Source organism: Chelonia mydas, chromosome 22 (genome assembly GCF_015237465.2).
Source record: "Chelonia mydas isolate rCheMyd1 chromosome 22, rCheMyd1.pri.v2, whole genome shotgun sequence".
In the NCBI taxonomy this organism is placed as follows: Eukaryota; Metazoa; Chordata; order Testudines; family Cheloniidae; genus Chelonia; species Chelonia mydas.
In genome coordinates this window covers 9,680,234-9,697,208 of record NC_051262.2, presented here as the reverse complement: position 1 = coordinate 9,697,208, position 16,975 = coordinate 9,680,234, and the positions used below count along the sequence as shown (strand labels likewise).

The window sequence follows — 16,975 nt, the reverse complement described above, 5'->3', positions numbered from 1 at the left end:
ATCCTTAAATCAAACTCTAATAAGTTCTCATGTAGACTTCTGACTTTGCCTATCTATACGTTTTGATTACTATTGATGGAAATCTTTTTTGTTGGTTTGCGTGTGTACAGTGAAATCAAAATTTATTGACATTTACAGAGAAAAATTGAGATCTTCTAAGCCTAAACATAAAGCATGGCTGGACTGGGTGAGAGGAGGGGTCTATATAGTCTAGCATCCTGTCTCCAACAGTGGCCAGTACCAGCTGCTTCTGAGATGGTGCAAGAAACCCTGCAGTGCCAATTTATGGGATAACTGGCCCCTGGAAAAGTTCCTTCCTGATCCCTGTAAATTAGAGGTTGGCTTAAGCCCTGAAGCTTAAGGGTTGATATCCCTCCCAAAATTCTTCTTTTTAAAAAAATATTTTATAAATCTGGATAGTCTTCTTATCCATATACACAACTAATCCTTTTTGAATCCTGCTAAATTCTTGGTCTCAGTGGTGTCCTGTGGCAATGAAATTGCACTTGCTAATTGTGCAATGTATGAACAGGTGTTTCCATAGATCAATTTTGAATTTGTCACCTTTACATTTAATTGAATATCCCCTTTTTCTTAAAAGAATCGGGTGACTTGAAGTTGCCAATTCACCTTGTCTATCCTAGTCATCACAGCACAGGGCTGGGAGTTGGGGCCCCACATATGGCCCCACATAACCAATGAATCGCGGTCGCTGCCTGCAGCACCCCTTAATATTCTACTTCTGGGCTCCCAATACAGCTCTGGGGCTGCTCCTCAACCCCCAGCCTCTCTGCTATTCGAGCCTGGGTCCCTCTGCCCAGTTCAGACATGGTATCTCAGTTCTGTCCTGCAATCCACCCTACTTCTCCAGTCCTGGTCTCCCAGCACAGATCTGATCCTCTTCATCCCTGGCCAACAGCCTCTCCTGCTATTCCAGTCTTGGGCTCCTTTCCACAACTCAGCTGGTGTTTCTCAGTCCTGCCCTACAGAAAACTCTGCTAATCCAGCATGGGACCCCTCCTGAACCACGTCTACAAATTCATGGCCAGCTCTGTGTGTTTTGTGATGTGGACAATATGAGAGCAAGCAGGTAGAGATCCCCACAGCGGTTTTATTTGGGATGTGAGAGAGGTTGTGCATCTGGGTTTCCAATGGCAAAGGGCAAAGAATTATGACAACACTTTATATAGTGCCCAGGCCACCTTTGGGCAAGATGGTAGATGTGATCCCTGTCCTGAGGAGCATCAAATCGAAATAGGCAGCATAGATAGTTGAGGGGCTATAACAGAAAGCCAAGGACAGACTAGCGGTGATTAGCATCATCACAGTATTATCCTGTTAGTTAAATCTGTCGGTGCCATGTCTTATCATTTTGCTCAGGGCCAGGGTTCCCTTCTTCACGCTGCGTGGTAAAATTACTCTGGAAGCAGTTGCAGTGAAATCAGTGGACTTACGCGTGGCTTAAGGTACTGCTTGTTAGGCTCCATATCAGCACAGCACTTACTTTAAACATTGGCTTAAGTGCTTTGGTGAATATGTGTAGACTCAAGCATGTGCTTTGCTGAATCAGGGCCATTATAAGTAAGTGTGTGTGCCTTGTTGTGCTACCAGTTGTCTGAGGTGAGTGTTCAGGTTTATAGAGATGATGATGGAAAACCTCACCATTGATCTTGGGCCGCTGGTTCAACACCATAGACTTCTGGCCCATTGGAATAAGTTGTAGCTGTTTAGCTATTGTGGTTGAGTTTGTTTTTCTGCTGGACAGCAGAGCAGCAAGCTGTGAGTAATAGATCATTTGAATCGCTTGACCTGCCTCTAATTCTTGATTTGATTTGAGCTTTGCTTCCTGCATTGTGGTACATTAGCTCAAGCCTGGGTGCTCCATTACACACCCTCCTGGGATCACTGTAGTACTGAGTTCCCCATCCCCTATCCCACACTCAGGAGAGTCTGAGGTTAAAACTGGCAGCTCTGATTAACCCCCCCATGTGATTATTATTATGCACTGGCTCTGAGTCCTTTAAAAGAAAGCATGCCCATTCTGTTCTGCTTAATAACTGCACAGTAATTAGCTTCACAATTCTGTTACTGTACTTATAATCACCACCATTAATGTTATGGGGGTTTAGGCAGTAATGGCTTACAGAGTAATTAATGAGCAAGAGGTTTTATTGCTACCTTTATTTTTAGATTGTGTTTTACGGGCCATCTCTGCCAAATGCCAAAATCTCAAATGAAACATCTTCCAGCGATGTTCCCTGCTCCCCTTTTCCCAGTTCTCCCCAATAACCAAACCTGGACTCATCAGGAACTACCTGTTTGATAGCCAATTATCTATATTTCCTGTGTGTTGTCCAGTAGTTAAAGCAATGAGCTGGGCATCGGGGCTGTTTGCAGCTCTGTTACTGACTTGCTATGTGACCTTGGGCAAATCTCTTAACTGCTATGTGCCTCGGTTATTTCATTTTTAAAATGGGAATAATAGTGCTTCTCTAGAGCAGCAGGTGTTGTGAAGCTCAGTTTGCTAATGTCTATGTAGTGTTTTTGAGATCCTTGGATAAATGATACTATTGAAAGGGAAAAATTTATTCTCATGTCATCTTCTGGACTAAAGCTGGATCTTTGGACTTAAAGTTTATATCTTTGGGCTCCGTCCAGTCCTGCTGAGTTGCAGCATTTTAGTGCCAAATGTGTGATGTAGTGTGAAGTTCAACTCCATTGAAGTTTGTGGGTCAGTTCCTATTGTGCAGCTCCCATTGAAACCAAGGGGAGTTTTATCAGTGAAACTGGTCCATTTGCAGTTACACCAATCAGTGAATGTGGTCCATGGAAATTGGAACTGGGAATTACCTTCTAATTTGCCTAATTCATCCCCCAAAGTCATTTTCCATACAAGACAGGAGACTCAAAAAACGTCAATGTAACTTAAAATGTTATTTGGTGGCAGGGAATTCAGCTCACCTTTGGCCCCAAATGCAAGTTTTGTAAGAAAAGTTATCTTTCAAACTATCCTGTGAATAGAAGTGGTTTGGGTGGAATATAGTGCCTAGCACTGTACAGTGCACCTTCTGGGCCAGCATCCTGTCTGTAACGGTGGCCAGAACCCTACAATGTCAGTTATGGGATAACCTAACCCCAGGGCAAGTTCCTTTCTGATTCCTAGTTGTTAGATGTTTGGTTCATGCCCTGAAGGATGAGGGTTTGTATTACTTCCCAAGTTATTTGTTTTTGTTTTTAAAAATATATATTATTGTAATTCTGGCTCATCTTGTTGTTCAGATAAATATCCAGTCAGTTTTTCAGTCCTGCCAACCTCTTGGCTTCAGTGATGTCTTGCAGCAATAAATGATTTGAATATTTACATAAATTCAATTAAAATGTTTTTATATTAATTTCCTATAAATGTTCCCCCATGCAAACCAGGAAACCCAAACACAACAGCATTAGGGCTGTGCATGAAAAACGGATGGTGAAACTGACTATAAGCCAAATTGCAAATCAAAGCAGCCTTGTTTCAAAAGTTAAATGACAAAGCTGATGTCAGGTAAACTCAATATTTAAAAAAAAAAATTCTTTCAGTGTTTGTTTATCCTTCAGTATTGTAATGTACTGACTGTGCACTGCTGCTCCCTACTGAATGGAATAAGAACGACTTCACTGTGTGTCATAGTCATGCTTGCAGTGAATCAAAATGCATTTCTGGGAAAGAAAGGCTTTTCAGCCTGAAAGAAACACTTGTGTTTTGTTTGAAATTTTTTGCCCCCAAAAAGCTAATTTTTTGTTTTGTTCTGAGTTGAAAATTTGTTTCGTTTCAGTATTCAAAAACCCAAAGAGCAATATTTTATCTTCATTTTTCACAGTGAGGGTGGAAAACCCACTTTCTCTTCTCCCCTCTTTAGTAGAAGGATGTAAAAGGGAAAGGGTGGGGGGGAACCCAAACCTAAAACTGAAAACCAAAAGGAAACAAATTTCTATTTTGAACTTCCATTGAAAAATAAAACTATTCCATGGAAAAATTTCAGCTGACATGAAAAATGGTCATTTCTTTTGAAAATTAATGTTGTGGTTTTGACGAGCCTGCTGCCAACTAATAATGGAGAGCATCCTTCAGCTCAAGTAGCCTGGGCCTCTTTGGAGGTGCTGAAGCCTTGTGCTTTAGGAGCAGCAGATTCTGAATCACTTCCAGCTGTTTCCATGAGGTGCCATGTGGCCCTAGCGTACAGCACGACAACCACTGCACAGCATTAGAAGGCACTGGATTGGTTACAACGTGTGGATCACAGTTGATACATGCAGCAGAGTGAATTTCACCTTGTGTTTTTCCAGAGTCCAGTGGGCAATGTGGCAGTGCCACGTCCTGGTGGCCATGAGGAGCCTTGTTTAAATCCAATGCTCACACCATTTCCAACTGTCCCAGATGAATTCATATAATGTCCTTCTCTCAGACTTCACAAGGTAGTCTATAAAATCAAATTACTTGAATAGTACTGAGCAAATGTCTTCCCTGTAGAATGAAAGACAAGGAGTGTTTTGAATGTTGGCAGGCAGCTGAGGCCACAGAAATGTGGCATAAAGGCTACAAGCTGGTAGCCCAAAGGGACCTGTCCAGAAGTGGGTACCCAGCCATCACTGCCCTTCAGTGGGGGAGTAGTGAATATTGTCTGACTGCGCCCCTCTGACTTGGTTTTCTGAATCTGAATGATAAACATTAGCTGGGGAATTCCTCCAGCAGGTGGATTCTTTCATTCCTGTGTCAACCCATTGGCTAAAGGGAAAGAAGCAGAAGAAGGCTGGCCCAGAGGTGCCCTTCCCTAAACCTAGTGAGGCTTGGGGTACCCAACCAGAGCAGTGGTGCATTCTCCTTGCTCTGCTCTGCACTGCACGTGGCTATCCCATTCTAGGAGGACCATTTCTTCACTATCCTCTGGTCCTGTTATGCCCTTTCCAGCCTGCAGTCCTATTATTATTGTGGTGAATCCTAGGACTCTCAATCAAGGATCAGGGCCCCATTCTGGCAGGTACTGTCCTGACCAGAGACCTGCTGCCATGTAGCTGCACCTTCTAAGGCTAGAGCACTGAATTCTGAAGTGCCTGCCTTTTGCCAGCTGCTGTCCATTGGCTCTCAGAAGCTCCTTAGTGTGTCCGTTTCTCCTCCCGCTTTCCAGTGGTACCAGCTGTTGCTCAGTGGATTCACAACATAGGTACTCTACTGAGCAAGGAGTTCAGTCCCTTGAGAGCCGCACACCACAGGAGCTGTCCATTGGATATGTCCCGTGGAGAGACTTTAAGGTTGTATTCCGAAGAGCAGATGCTTTGGCTATGTAAGTGGGTGCAGGTCTTAGGGTTAATGACCCCAGAGCTCTCTTCCCTGTGTTCAGGAAACCACCAGGGCAAGAGGATGAGGCCAGTTGGGATAAGACTTGATCTCCCCAAGGTGCTGTCTGCGCGGGGGGACTGCCAGGACCCAGTCTGGCTTAGGAGCCAGCCTCTGCTTGTGTGAAAGGGAGATCCTTGCTGGCAAGAAGCCTCCCTTTGTCCCTGGTGTATGTTGTCTGGACAAAGCTGCTCTCTCTGGTGCTGAGAAATCTAAGCTGAAGGAGGCACTCTCTGAGCAACTAGGAGCGTGTTTGGCCACAAAAAGCGCCTCCTGGACTCCACCTTGGAACCGGGTTGTGAAAGCCTTTTCCTGTTGGTTTACGATGATGGGGCAATGGGAAGCTTGATTCCAATAGATGAGATCCTCCACCACTGGCTGCAGCTTTCCTGATCCTTCACAGGCCCCCTGAGTGTTATTGGGCTCTGTCCTTTTCCTAATATATCTACTACCGGGCTAGGTGGTGACTTTGATTATACAGAATGCGTCCTGTGATAAGATGCTTGAATGAGGCCTAGTGTGTGTGCCATAAGCCCTCAGAAGGGCATGGTACTTTGACAGAATGGACCTGCAGATCAGACCAAATTGTTCAGGACACTGCAACGTCTTTGGAATGTACAATAGCACGTCCCACCAATGAGAAATCTTTGGATGTGCAGTTTATAGCCTGCATACAAGCATCTGCAGATACCCTAATGTCCCAGCACAGTGTGTGTGTTTGCGGGGGGGACGGGACAGAGGACTCCCCTGCAACCTAAGAAGTGAGCAAGGTGAGGGCTCCAGAGTACAACAATGAAGGAGAAAAAGACAAATCAGAGGTTTTGCTATGTAGGCAACTATTTTCCTGAACCCAGGGCAACTCACCCTGTATCAGATCCTCCCCCGCCTTTGGCTAGGATATTCCCTGGGTGCCCCCTTGTCACCTGCAAAGCAGGGGTTTGTGTGGCTGGCTAAGCCATTCCCCCCAGGGAGCAAGTGCACCAAACCGCTTTCTGTGTTTGCAAACTGTCCACCCTGCATGTGCCGGCTAAGTCTGTACACTGCTTGCCAAGATAACACCCAGATAAAATACAGTCTGCTTAAAACTTGTGTGTGCTTCTATTGAATCAGACTAAGCCAGTGTGGCAGCTTAATATACTTCAGTCCTGGCAGTTCAGAGAGGGAAGAAATGAATGCAGAGCAAGTCTGCAGGAGGACCGGAGGCTGTGGGAATAGGTTCCTCCAGGTGGCCGAAATGGGAGTTGGAGGGGTTAGGCGATTTGCACTGGGGTTGTTCTAGTGACATGTGCAGAGTAACCCATGGTGTTGCAGCAACCTCCCCAATAGCAATTGAATGAAGATCTCCCATCAGATGGGGGTAGCACTGGATTCTTTGCCAAGCCCTCCACCGGGCAGAGAGCAGTGCAGTTCAGTGGTCGGAGCACAGGACTGGGAACCAGCTCCTGCATTCTAAGCTTGCCTCTACCGCTGGTTTATATGTTAGGAAAGTCACTTAATCACTCTGGGTCTCTGCTTCCCTGCCTGTATAATGGGAGCAGCACCTCGGAGGCGGCTCCTGAGGCTTGCTTAGTGACAAGAGATGCTCTGAAGATGTAAAGGTCTAGTTATTGTCCCCTCCAAACTGGCTAGTGCCTCCCACTGGCTAGGGTACTCCCGTATTTCTCCTTTCTTCTGTGCAAAGCTGGGAACAGTTACCATACAGGGGTGGGGAAGGTTGGCCTTTTTCTCACTGGCCAGGCCCTGCTGCTTGGGCCTTTTAGAGTTTGCTAGTAGCAAAGCAGATTGAAAATCTGCAGAGGTCAGAACGTGATGTGGCTGTTTACAGCTCATGGAGGCTGGTGTATTGCTGCAGGGCTCCTGTGGGAGAGCAAGAAGCTAATGCAGGCCACAAAGGCAGGTGCCATATGCTGGATATGCTCTGGGATCCATACACACACCTATTTGCCTAAAGCTCATGCCCAGGTGCCCATTTCTCACCTGGGGGAGGGCTCAGAGGCACTACACTATCTTCTTGGAAACCAGAGCTTTCTTGGCTGCTCTGGGGCATGGGAAATGCAAAGCCCTGAACACCCAGACAACTCTTTTCCTGCCTCCCTGGCAGCTCCTCAGGCTCCTTCCTCCCAGGGAGGACTTGTTAGCACCAAGGCGTGTCCCTGAAGGGCAGCTGTTCCCAGAGCTTCTCTCTGCCTATTCTCCTTTGCTTTGTGTTTCAGGCTTCCTTCCTGATGGGTTCCTGAAGCTCCCACCAGTGGCTCAGGCTACGCCCCGTGAAAGCACTCCCCGCGTGGCCTCCAGCCCGTGCAGCCGTTGCGTCTCCGAACCTGCTTCTGCAATGGGTGGGTTGTGAGCACTGGTAAGACCTGCGAGCCGTGTCGCCTTTGCTGCTCTCTCTCTGTCCTTGTTCCTTCTTGCCCATTTATTTCTGTTCTCCATGTGCTCTGCTGTTCTGTCTCTGGGGTTTTCGCTGTCAGGTAATGAGGAGCTGTGGGTCCAGTCAGTCTTGGAGATGCCGAAGAGAAGAGACATCCTGGCTATCGTGCTGATAGTTCTGCCCTGGACGCTGTTAATCACCGTCTGGCACCAGAGCACCATTGCTCCGCTGCTTGCAGTGCACAAGGGTGAGAGAAACTGACCAGCCCATGCCACATCCCCATGTCTCATTCCATCCCTTTCATGACAACCATGCTCATCTCCACCTGTGGCCCATGCTCAGGCAGCAGCCTCCCCTGCTCTGTTACAGGGAAAGCCCAGAGCTTGGGGGGTTCTTGCTAATCATCAGATCCTGTGGCTTGGAAGCTGGGCAGTTTACTGTTGGGAACTGGATAGCTGCCGTGGTCATAAATATACAGTTTGTAAGACAGAGCCTTAAAAGAAGATGTGGACCAATGCCCAATGGCTGTGTTTCCTACTCATCACTGTGTCTCCTGTTCGAGAGTGGAAAGAGGAAATCCCTTCTGATGGTCCCTGCAGAAGTTCATCCTGTAGAAGCTAATGACACATTTTGCAATAAAAACAGTAGCCGAAGCAATGCTGATAAATGCAACAGAAAATATCCCCCAGGGCATCCAAACAAGCTGGGTAAAGAGCAGTGGACTTGAAGGGGGAGGCTGGGTAGTGCATTCCTGAGTCAAGGGCCTTTGGCTGAGATGCATAGGCCTGGGGAGAGGGAGCTCAGGACTTCCTGCTTGTCTCCCCATCTGGATTAGAACTTCAGGAGAGAGGCAGCCTCTAAATTACCGAGCACCCAAACCATACAGTGGAATTCTGGTCTGGAGTAACTGAGATCAGATGTGGGTGGATGGTTCTTAGCTGGTGAAATTTTTGCTCTGTTGTCAGAGTGGCACCAATGTCCAAGGAGCACAAGCAGCGTTGGGAAGACGCCGCCTCGTCCAGCATATTTGCCAGTATCCCCTCTCTGCCTTTTCCTTGGGCCCCGCTGTCGCCTGGGTTCCATCTTGGAGAGGAGCACCGGTGTATTTGTAGGGAGGAAGCTGAGCTCTGTTTCCCCATCTCTTGCCAATGTTCTAAACTCTCTTCCCCTTACCTCTCACTGTCCACCAGGTCCCCTTCTCCCCTCTCAATTTGGTGTGGCTTTGCCTTACTCTCTGCCTGTAGTCTGATGTGCTATTTAAATCTGGCAGCAGCTCCAAGACCTTTTGAGTGGCTTCACCTCCTCCCCTCTATGAACTGTAGGAGAAGGGCTCCTCTGTATTACTCTGCCACAGAACTGGCTCAGGACAGCTCTGAGAGAAGTTATAGTTCTGCCCCCATCCCGAGAGGTCCCCCTCACCCCGAGAGGTTCAAATGGGTGAGAGCTCTCCCCACGAGCCTGGAGGAGTGCAGTGCAACAAAGAGGAGCATACTGGAATTGAAAGGCGAGTGTGTTGATGCTATTAAAGGAAAATGGAGTTCCGTCTCCTCACCCCTCCAGGCTCAGCTCAGTGCCCTGGAAGGTAGGAGGCACTTCTATAAATGAACAGTGACCTGCAAGGTAGAAGGGCAGCCTTGAGGGTATGAGACAAAACTGGGAATGGGTCCTGTTTCCCAGCCCAACTTCTGACTCACTGGCACACCCTGGGCAAAACGCTTCCATGCTCTGTACCTCAGTTTCCTCATCTGTACAATGGGGATGAAGACATTGGTGTGCCTGAGAAGGGTGTGCAGGATAAATCCATTCATATTTGTAAAGTAGCTTTGAGAGACTTGAGTGGGAGATGCCAGAGATGAGAAGAGCAAATTAGTGTTTGCCAGCATGGTATGTGAGGAGTGGAAGTGCCAGAGGATTTAAAGCGAAGGTCTTGACCCACAGGTGATGACTAACAAACCCATGTGTCCTGGCCAAGTTCCACTCTGTCTAATTATGTTCTGCCTCTGTGCTATCAAATACAGTTCACAGTTTATTCAGGGTGTGAATTGCTTCCCGTGTTTCAGATTTCTAGACTGCTAGGCTGTGCACAGTGGAGGCAATTTATCTTAGAAAGGGCCTGATCCTGGCAGGTACTGAACTGTCCATCAGTTTTCAGTGGAGCTGGGGATGATCAGCTGCTTGACATATTGGGTCTTAAGTCACTTGTGGTGTTTACCCCCAACATCCAGGTTGATGGGTGATGCAGAATAACATAGAAGGGTATGCCAAGAATGTAGGAATTGTTCTAGTGGGTCAGACTTATGGTCCATCTACTCCTGCATCCTTTTGTCCTCTGGTACTTGCCACTGTTGGGAAGTGTCAAAACCCCGTATTACACTATTATCACATGCCCTGCAGACAATGGTTGGCTTATGTCCTGGACCATAAGTGTTGATATCTCTCATTAAGTTTGATCATCCCTAGTGTAATTATAGATTATGCTCTTAATGGTACTGATGAGAGGGCTGCAGTGCCCTGGAAATGGCAAACATGGGTAGGCTTGGAAGGATTTCATTTTTATTGGTAAACGTCAGTTTTGTTGTGCGCACGCAAGCAGACAAAATGTTTCCATCCATAATAATCAAAATGTACAGGGAGGCAAAGTAAGAAAAATGCTGCTTAAAAAATTGTTTGAGGTTGAGTTAAGGATGTTTACTTTGTGTATTAAGACATGATGCCAACAATATGCCAACAAATCTGTCAAAATTTATAAAAAAGTACAAATCAAAATCAGCAAAGCCTACATATGAAGGTTTATCTCGTCTTAGCCAATATAGAGGGAAACTCTTGGAAGGGATTCTGAAGTCCTGGTCGTTTGTACTCGTTGCAAGAGTTGTGGTGTTTGTATCTGTAACATCCTGCATATATCCCTGCAAGATTCCTGACCAGGACTTTGGAACAGCCAAATAAGAGACTGCCTCAAAAGACCCTAGGCCCTACCTGGAAGGTTAGTCAGAGCTGTGTGAACACTTGTGATGTGACTAGGTGACATATTTCAAGATCTCAGCTCAGTGCCTGGATTTAAGGAGCACCTCCTAAATGGGATACAATGTTACCCTGGCCAAATCCCAACGGAAGCCAATTCCATTGTGCTGACCCATATTGTCTCTGGAGCTCCCACTGGTTATGGTATTCTTCACTTGCTGTCCTGAGCTATTGCTATGTATTTGTGCACAGCTGCAGAGTCCTGCCCCGGGGCATGGAATACAAAGTACTTTGGAATCCTTTGGAGTTGGAAGGTGCTGTATTAGTGTCAGAGTATCTGTTATTCTACACCCGTATGTCGCACTCGATTGTTGTTTCTTTGGGCCTTCAAAGCTTGCTGTTCTGAGCAGTTCCCTCCCGCTAGCCTGGAGCTGTCAGAACTTTGCCCATGTGGCTAGTTCACCAGCTGCCATCTCTGTCTTGTGGGTTCTTTGTTTCTTGCAAAAGGCCTCTGTTTTCCAGCTTGTCTCCTTTGCTCTCAGACCAAGAGGGTGACCTCCCCTGCTAGCAAGCTGCCTGCTGGCTTTGCCGAGAGAGTGGTGTAGAGGAAACTGTTAGAGGACTGACTGTGTGTGTTTTCTTTCTCTCATGCCCTTGTGCAGATGAGGGTGGCGACTCCAGGCGTGATCTGGCCCAAGGCTCGGACTCCAAGGAGTACTGCCTGTCAGACCGCGACATTGTGGAGGTGGTGAGGACAGAGTACGTTTACACCCGCCCGCCCCCATGGTCGGACACCCTCCCTACCATCCACATCATCACCCCCACCTACAGTCGGCCGGTGCAAAAGGCGGAACTGACGCGTCTGGCCAACACCCTCTTGCATGTGCCCAACCTGCACTGGATCCTGGTGGAGGACTCTCAGAGGCGCACCCCTCTCGTCACCCGGCTGCTGCGGGACACGGGGCTGAACTACACCCACCTCAATGTGGAGACGCCCCGCAACTACAAGCTGCGGGGAGACATGAGGGACCCCAGGATCCCCCGCGGGACCATGCAGAGGAACCTGGCCCTGCGGTGGCTGAGAGAGACCTTTAACAAAAACAGCAGCCAACCTGGGATTGTTTACTTCGCTGACGACGATAACACCTACAGCCTGGAGCTCTTCGAGGAGGTAAGATGCAAGCAGGGCCTGCTCAGCTGGGTTACGCTCCCCTCCATCCCCACTCCCTGAGCTTGCAGGCCTCCGCACAGGTCCCCGGAGGCCAAGCACAGGAGCATCCATAACAACATTACTGCTTGCAGCACAGAGTAACAAGGCACTTGGTGTCAGTGACGTGCTCCAGCCAGCAGGTAACACGGTTACACGCTCTCCTGAGCCCAGGGCCTGTCATCGCCACTTAGTTTAAGTAAAATACACCCCTAAAGCAATGTCATTTAAACCACCTCTCAGCATGCTCTGGCGCCCGGGCACCAGGCAGTGAAAATGGGGCACATTTGCTAATGTCAAAGGGACCACGGGAAAAGTAGTGCAGACCCCACATTAGGGTGAGGGCTCTGTGGATGGGGGAGGGGGTACCGGGCATTGCTGTTTGTGCCAGTTGCAGAGCCCATCATCTTGGATTCATTGTGACCCTCAGTTACCACTTCCTTCCAATCAGCCCCAGGTCTATGCTGCCCCCTTGTATGAACTCCCTGCTCCCATCATTCCCCTTTAGCCGGTCTGCTTCATTGATTTCTGTGGGAATGGAGGGCAGCACCACATGGCGGCATTGATCCTCTGGCAGGATCAGGCCCTTAATTGTCTTAAATGGAAGGCTCTCTGGCATCATCTAAGCTGTTCAGGGTAGAGCCATCTGGTTGGCTCCTCCAGTCCTCTCTTTCTCCACTTTGCAAAGCTGTAGAAGTATGAGTTATGGTTGCTTCTCGCTTAATTAGTACTGTCTGGAAATGCATCCACTGTGAAACCTTCACTGGTCTCTCTGGGCCTAAGCATAGGTGAGTGTGCATGTGAGAGACAGGTCTGGATGGCTGTAATATACCCTCTAATGTCCTTAAAACAGTGACTGTGTTAGAGATGGCTCACAGGGCTGGAAGGTAGCTATGCAAGTTAAGGGCAGCTGTGGAATGAATAGGTTCAGCAAAGGAATAAGGGGCAATGGGTTTACTGCAGTGTGATCCAAGGCGATAGGCTCAAGGGATGATGGTGACATCTTAAACTATGGCAGAAGACAGGAGTTTCAAGAATGCACCTAGGGCTTGACCTGCAACCTTTACTCATGCGAGTAGTTGCGCTGAAGCCAATGGGACTATTCTCATGAGTAAGGGCTGGAGGATGGGCTTGTGGTTCAAGTCCAGGACTGGGACACAAGAGATCTGTTGAAGCAGGTTTCAAATAACTGGAACTTGCATGACCCAGGTCTAGTTGGAATGGTCTCTACATTCCCATTCAGTTTGGGAACAGCTTTCACTGCCCGTGACCAGCCTATAAATATCCCTTCCTAGACAGCTGTGTAGGAGTCCTTGCACCTCACCCAGTTGGCATGTATTGGACGATGCTTTCACTTGTTGGGCTGCAGCATGCTCTCTTGGTCAGTGGGGGCGAAGTTCCCCCCTGTGCAGAGCACCAGCACAACTGCCACTTACATCCCACCAAAGTCCTGGCAATAGGACTTAAATGGCTTTGTGCTTCCGTATGCTTTACGGGGGAATTTCACCCTGACCCTGTACCTAGGGCATCTTCCCCAGATCACACTCCATTTGGCTTGTACCATCCTACTTCAGGCATCATTGGGCTTTCCCTTGTTTCCTCACTGTTTGCTTGCCCCCACCTCAGTGCCTTTATTACTTAAATTCTGTCTCTGGCAAGAGCCTGCTCTGCACAGATCCGTGGCCTCCCTCTGGGTAAATAGAGCCCTTTCAACGTTCTCTGAACAAAGTCAGGCAGCACAATGGTTGCCCTTGCAGGACATCTTGTTCAGAGACGCACTGTGCGATTGTCTCCCCAGGCTGCCGCACATGCATGGAAAGCAGGCGTTTGTCAATACTTGTTTGTTCTGAAGAGCGTAACCCTTCAGATTCTGCCACTGAGTTGACTAAACCTAGGCTGTAAACATGCAAGCAGTGCTTGCCTCTGGGGCTGCTGATTTGCAGCATCCAGAGACGAATGGGCTCCCAGGTTTTTCTGATTCAGCTCAGGGAGACAGCTAAAATCTCATCCTTGATGTCTTCCACTGTTTCCTTCCAGAAGTGGCTTTGAGAGGGGACTGAATTTATCCGAGACCTTTCGTAATTTCTCTTCCCATCATGTCTGTTCTGCGTGTTTTTGTGTGTGCATGTGCAATCATGCTCATCTAGATGTTACAGAAGATAAGCATCAAACCTGGTCTGATCTGTAGTGCACCTCCCTCTGGGCCTTGCCTGTAGATGTGCGAACCTAATCTCAACTGGGAGGCATCACTCTCTTTTTCAAGAGATGCTGCTGAACTGAACCTCAAAAGGTTCTATTCAGTGTATTATACCACCCAACAATGATGCTACTTTCATTGAAGTGAAGGGTCGTGAGAGTCCAGAGGAGAGCAACAAAAATGATAAAAGGTTTAGAAAACCAGACCTGTGAGGAAAGGTTAAAAAAAAACAACAACCCTGGCCATGTTTAGTCTTGAGCAAAGAAGACTGAAGGGGGGACGTAAGTCTTCCAATACGTTAAGGGTTGTTATAAAGAGGACAGTGATTGCTGATCTTCATGTCCACTAAAAGTAAGACAAGAAGTAATGGGGTTATTTTGCAGCCAGGGAGATTTAGGTTAGCTATTAGGAAAAACTTGCTAACTATACCAGTAGTTAAGGGCTGGAATAGGTTTCCAAGGGAGGTTGTGGAATCCCTGTCATTGGAGGTTTCTGCTAAGAACAGGCTGGCCAAACACCTGTCGGGGTGGTCTAGGTTTACTTGGTCCTGCCTCAGTGTGGGGAGCTGGACTTGACTTCTCGAGGTCCCTTTGAGCCCTCCATTTCTGTGAGTTTGGGGTGGGTGATAATGGCTGAAGATAGGGAGCTTAGTATGAAGTCTGCATGGAGTGTATTTGACGGTCCCTGCTCCAGCACAAACATGTTCCAAAGGGAAGGATTCTATTTGTTTGGAGGTTGTGTCTGTTCGTTCAGAACAGGTTTCCTGTCTCTGCCTTGCATCTGGCCTACAGCTCGGGGTTTAGTGTCCCCATGAGACTGTCAGTGCTCTTTGCAGAGGAAGGATTATGTTCCCAACAATGCAGCTTTTCATCAGACCCAGAAAAGACAGATCCTTTAGGTTTCATCACCACATTGACAAGGGCACAGGAATAACTTCACAGGGAACCAGAGACTTTAAGGGCAGGAAAGATCATGCCTCCATCCTTCTAAACAGCAAGGGCTTCTTCTCTGCACTATGTTTCAGTCTAATTTTAATATCCCAGGCAATGAGGCTCCCACCACGTCCCTTGGAGGCTCTTAAATTCACTATTGTTTTAAATGTCCTTTGGGAGATAATGTCTCAAGTGGTTAGAGCTGCGAGCCAGGACTCCTGGCATTTAGTTTTATCTATGCCACAGATCCTCTGGAAGAAGGCAAGTCACTGCTATCTGTGCAGGTGCTTATCTGTTCCCCATCACTGCAATCCCTGTGCATGTCTCGTACATTAACAAAATTATCCTCGTGGGGGTAGGGGGAAGGTCATTATCCCTATTGTGTGTATATATAGGGAAACTGAGGCACAGATGAAGAGACTTGCCAATGGTCACACAGGGAGACTGTGGCACAAGCAAGAATTGAACCTGCATCTTGAGTCTCAAATCAGTGCTTTCCTCACAGGACCCTCCTTCCTTCCTTTACGCCTGTTTCCTCCACTATTAAATGGGTATCGTAACACCACCTTTACCGCCATGACATGAGGCCTGCTTAACATTTGCAAAGGGCTTTGGAAACCTGAGCAGAAGTGTTTTTTTAGTTTCACCCCTTCACTGCTAGTTCTACACCCCCTATGAACCTACCCCCACCCCCGCCTCCGTGGAACACACCTGCAGACATGTAGTCACTGTTCTGAGATGATTTGTTGCCTTGCGCTCCTGGAAGCTCTTGTGGTACAAGACATGATGATCCCCTTCCTCCTCATTCACTAGCTGCCATGCCAGAGGGTCCCTTGTTCAACCTCTCTTTTGAGGTACATATACTGCACCCATCACCATGGTATAGGGGCACCTATTCTCTCCCCCCATACCTGTTTCGTCAGGTCTTCTGTTTTATCTTGCATTCATTTGCACAGACTGGTGTATTGAGGTCAAGGGGGCAGGTTGTCGTCTTGGCCATTTGGCACAGACCTAAATCCCATAGCAAAGAATCCAGCAAATGAGGTTTGTACATAAGACTGCAGGCAGACCAGGCTGAATGCTGTTTCAATCCAGCTGCCTCATTACTTCCTTCTCTGTGGCAGGTTCTAGCTACAGCACCAAGCACTACCCTGAAATGAACACTACCTTTTAAGAAGGCATGAGGGCCCCTTTGTTAACCGACATGATGTTGTCTCTGGATTCCTCTCCTCTAAGGTTGTCAATTTTGATTGGACGTATTCCTGGAGGTGTCATCACATGATGTAATCTTTAACTAAAGATTAATCTTTAATTCCTGGAGACTCCAGAACAATCCTGGAGGGTTGACAACTCTCCCCTCCTCCCCCTGAAACCTACCTGCATTAAGAGGCACCAAGCAGCCAGTGAAAGGGGCTGCACAATAAACATGGGGGACTAGTTCCTGTGGATAAGGGCTGCCATTAGCATGTGTGTAATGCAAAAGGGCAAGTGCCTTCAACTCTTCAGGTCTCTCACTGTAATTAGCATTCATGAGATTAGCACTGGGAAATCCCCAGTCGGAGGGTCTGGATGAAAAGCAGAAGGTGCAGCAGGGGGAGCATGCTCCTGCCAGCAGAGCGGAGACAAGACAAGGGATAAATTGCTGCAAAACCTCATCCTATTTGTTTGGAGTTTACTAAGTAGCCAGACTTCTAAACTGCCCCTCATCTGAGAACCACGTTTGTAATACCTCATTCCAAATGTTATTCCATTTCCCATCAATGGTGACTCACAAAATGGAGGCTACCCTGAATATCACTGGATGCTAATTCTCCTCTATAGTTGAGTTTCCAGAAATCTAGTCTTCCTAGCTCTGTTGCTAACACGCCATGTGACACTGCACAAGCTCTGCCCCCGTGCCTCAGTTTTCCCATCTGTAAATGGGGATGATGAT

At 47.7% G+C, this 16,975-nt stretch overlaps 1 protein-coding gene across 7 annotated transcripts in view; it reads left to right on the top strand.

Moving 5' to 3' along the window:
• The window catches only part of B3GAT1 (beta-1,3-glucuronyltransferase 1), an 84,883-nt gene that overhangs the window by 56,971 nt on the left and 10,937 nt on the right, over positions 1 to 16,975 (top strand). For 2 of the 7 annotated variants that reach the window (XM_043533917.1, XM_043533916.1), the window contains 4 exons: positions 4,327 to 4,455; positions 7,588 to 7,710; positions 7,846 to 7,992; positions 11,369 to 11,877. In XM_043533917.1, the coding sequence (XP_043389852.1) occupies positions 4,431 to 4,455; positions 7,588 to 7,710; positions 7,846 to 7,992; positions 11,369 to 11,877 (804 nt within the window). In that variant the 5' untranslated portion in view covers positions 4,327 to 4,430. Of the gene's footprint in view, positions 1 to 4,326; positions 4,456 to 7,587; positions 7,728 to 7,845; positions 7,993 to 11,368; positions 11,878 to 16,975 lie in introns of those variants that run through there. The other 5 variants (XM_043533920.1, XM_043533919.1, XM_043533921.1 and 2 more) reach the window with 4 other exon arrangements.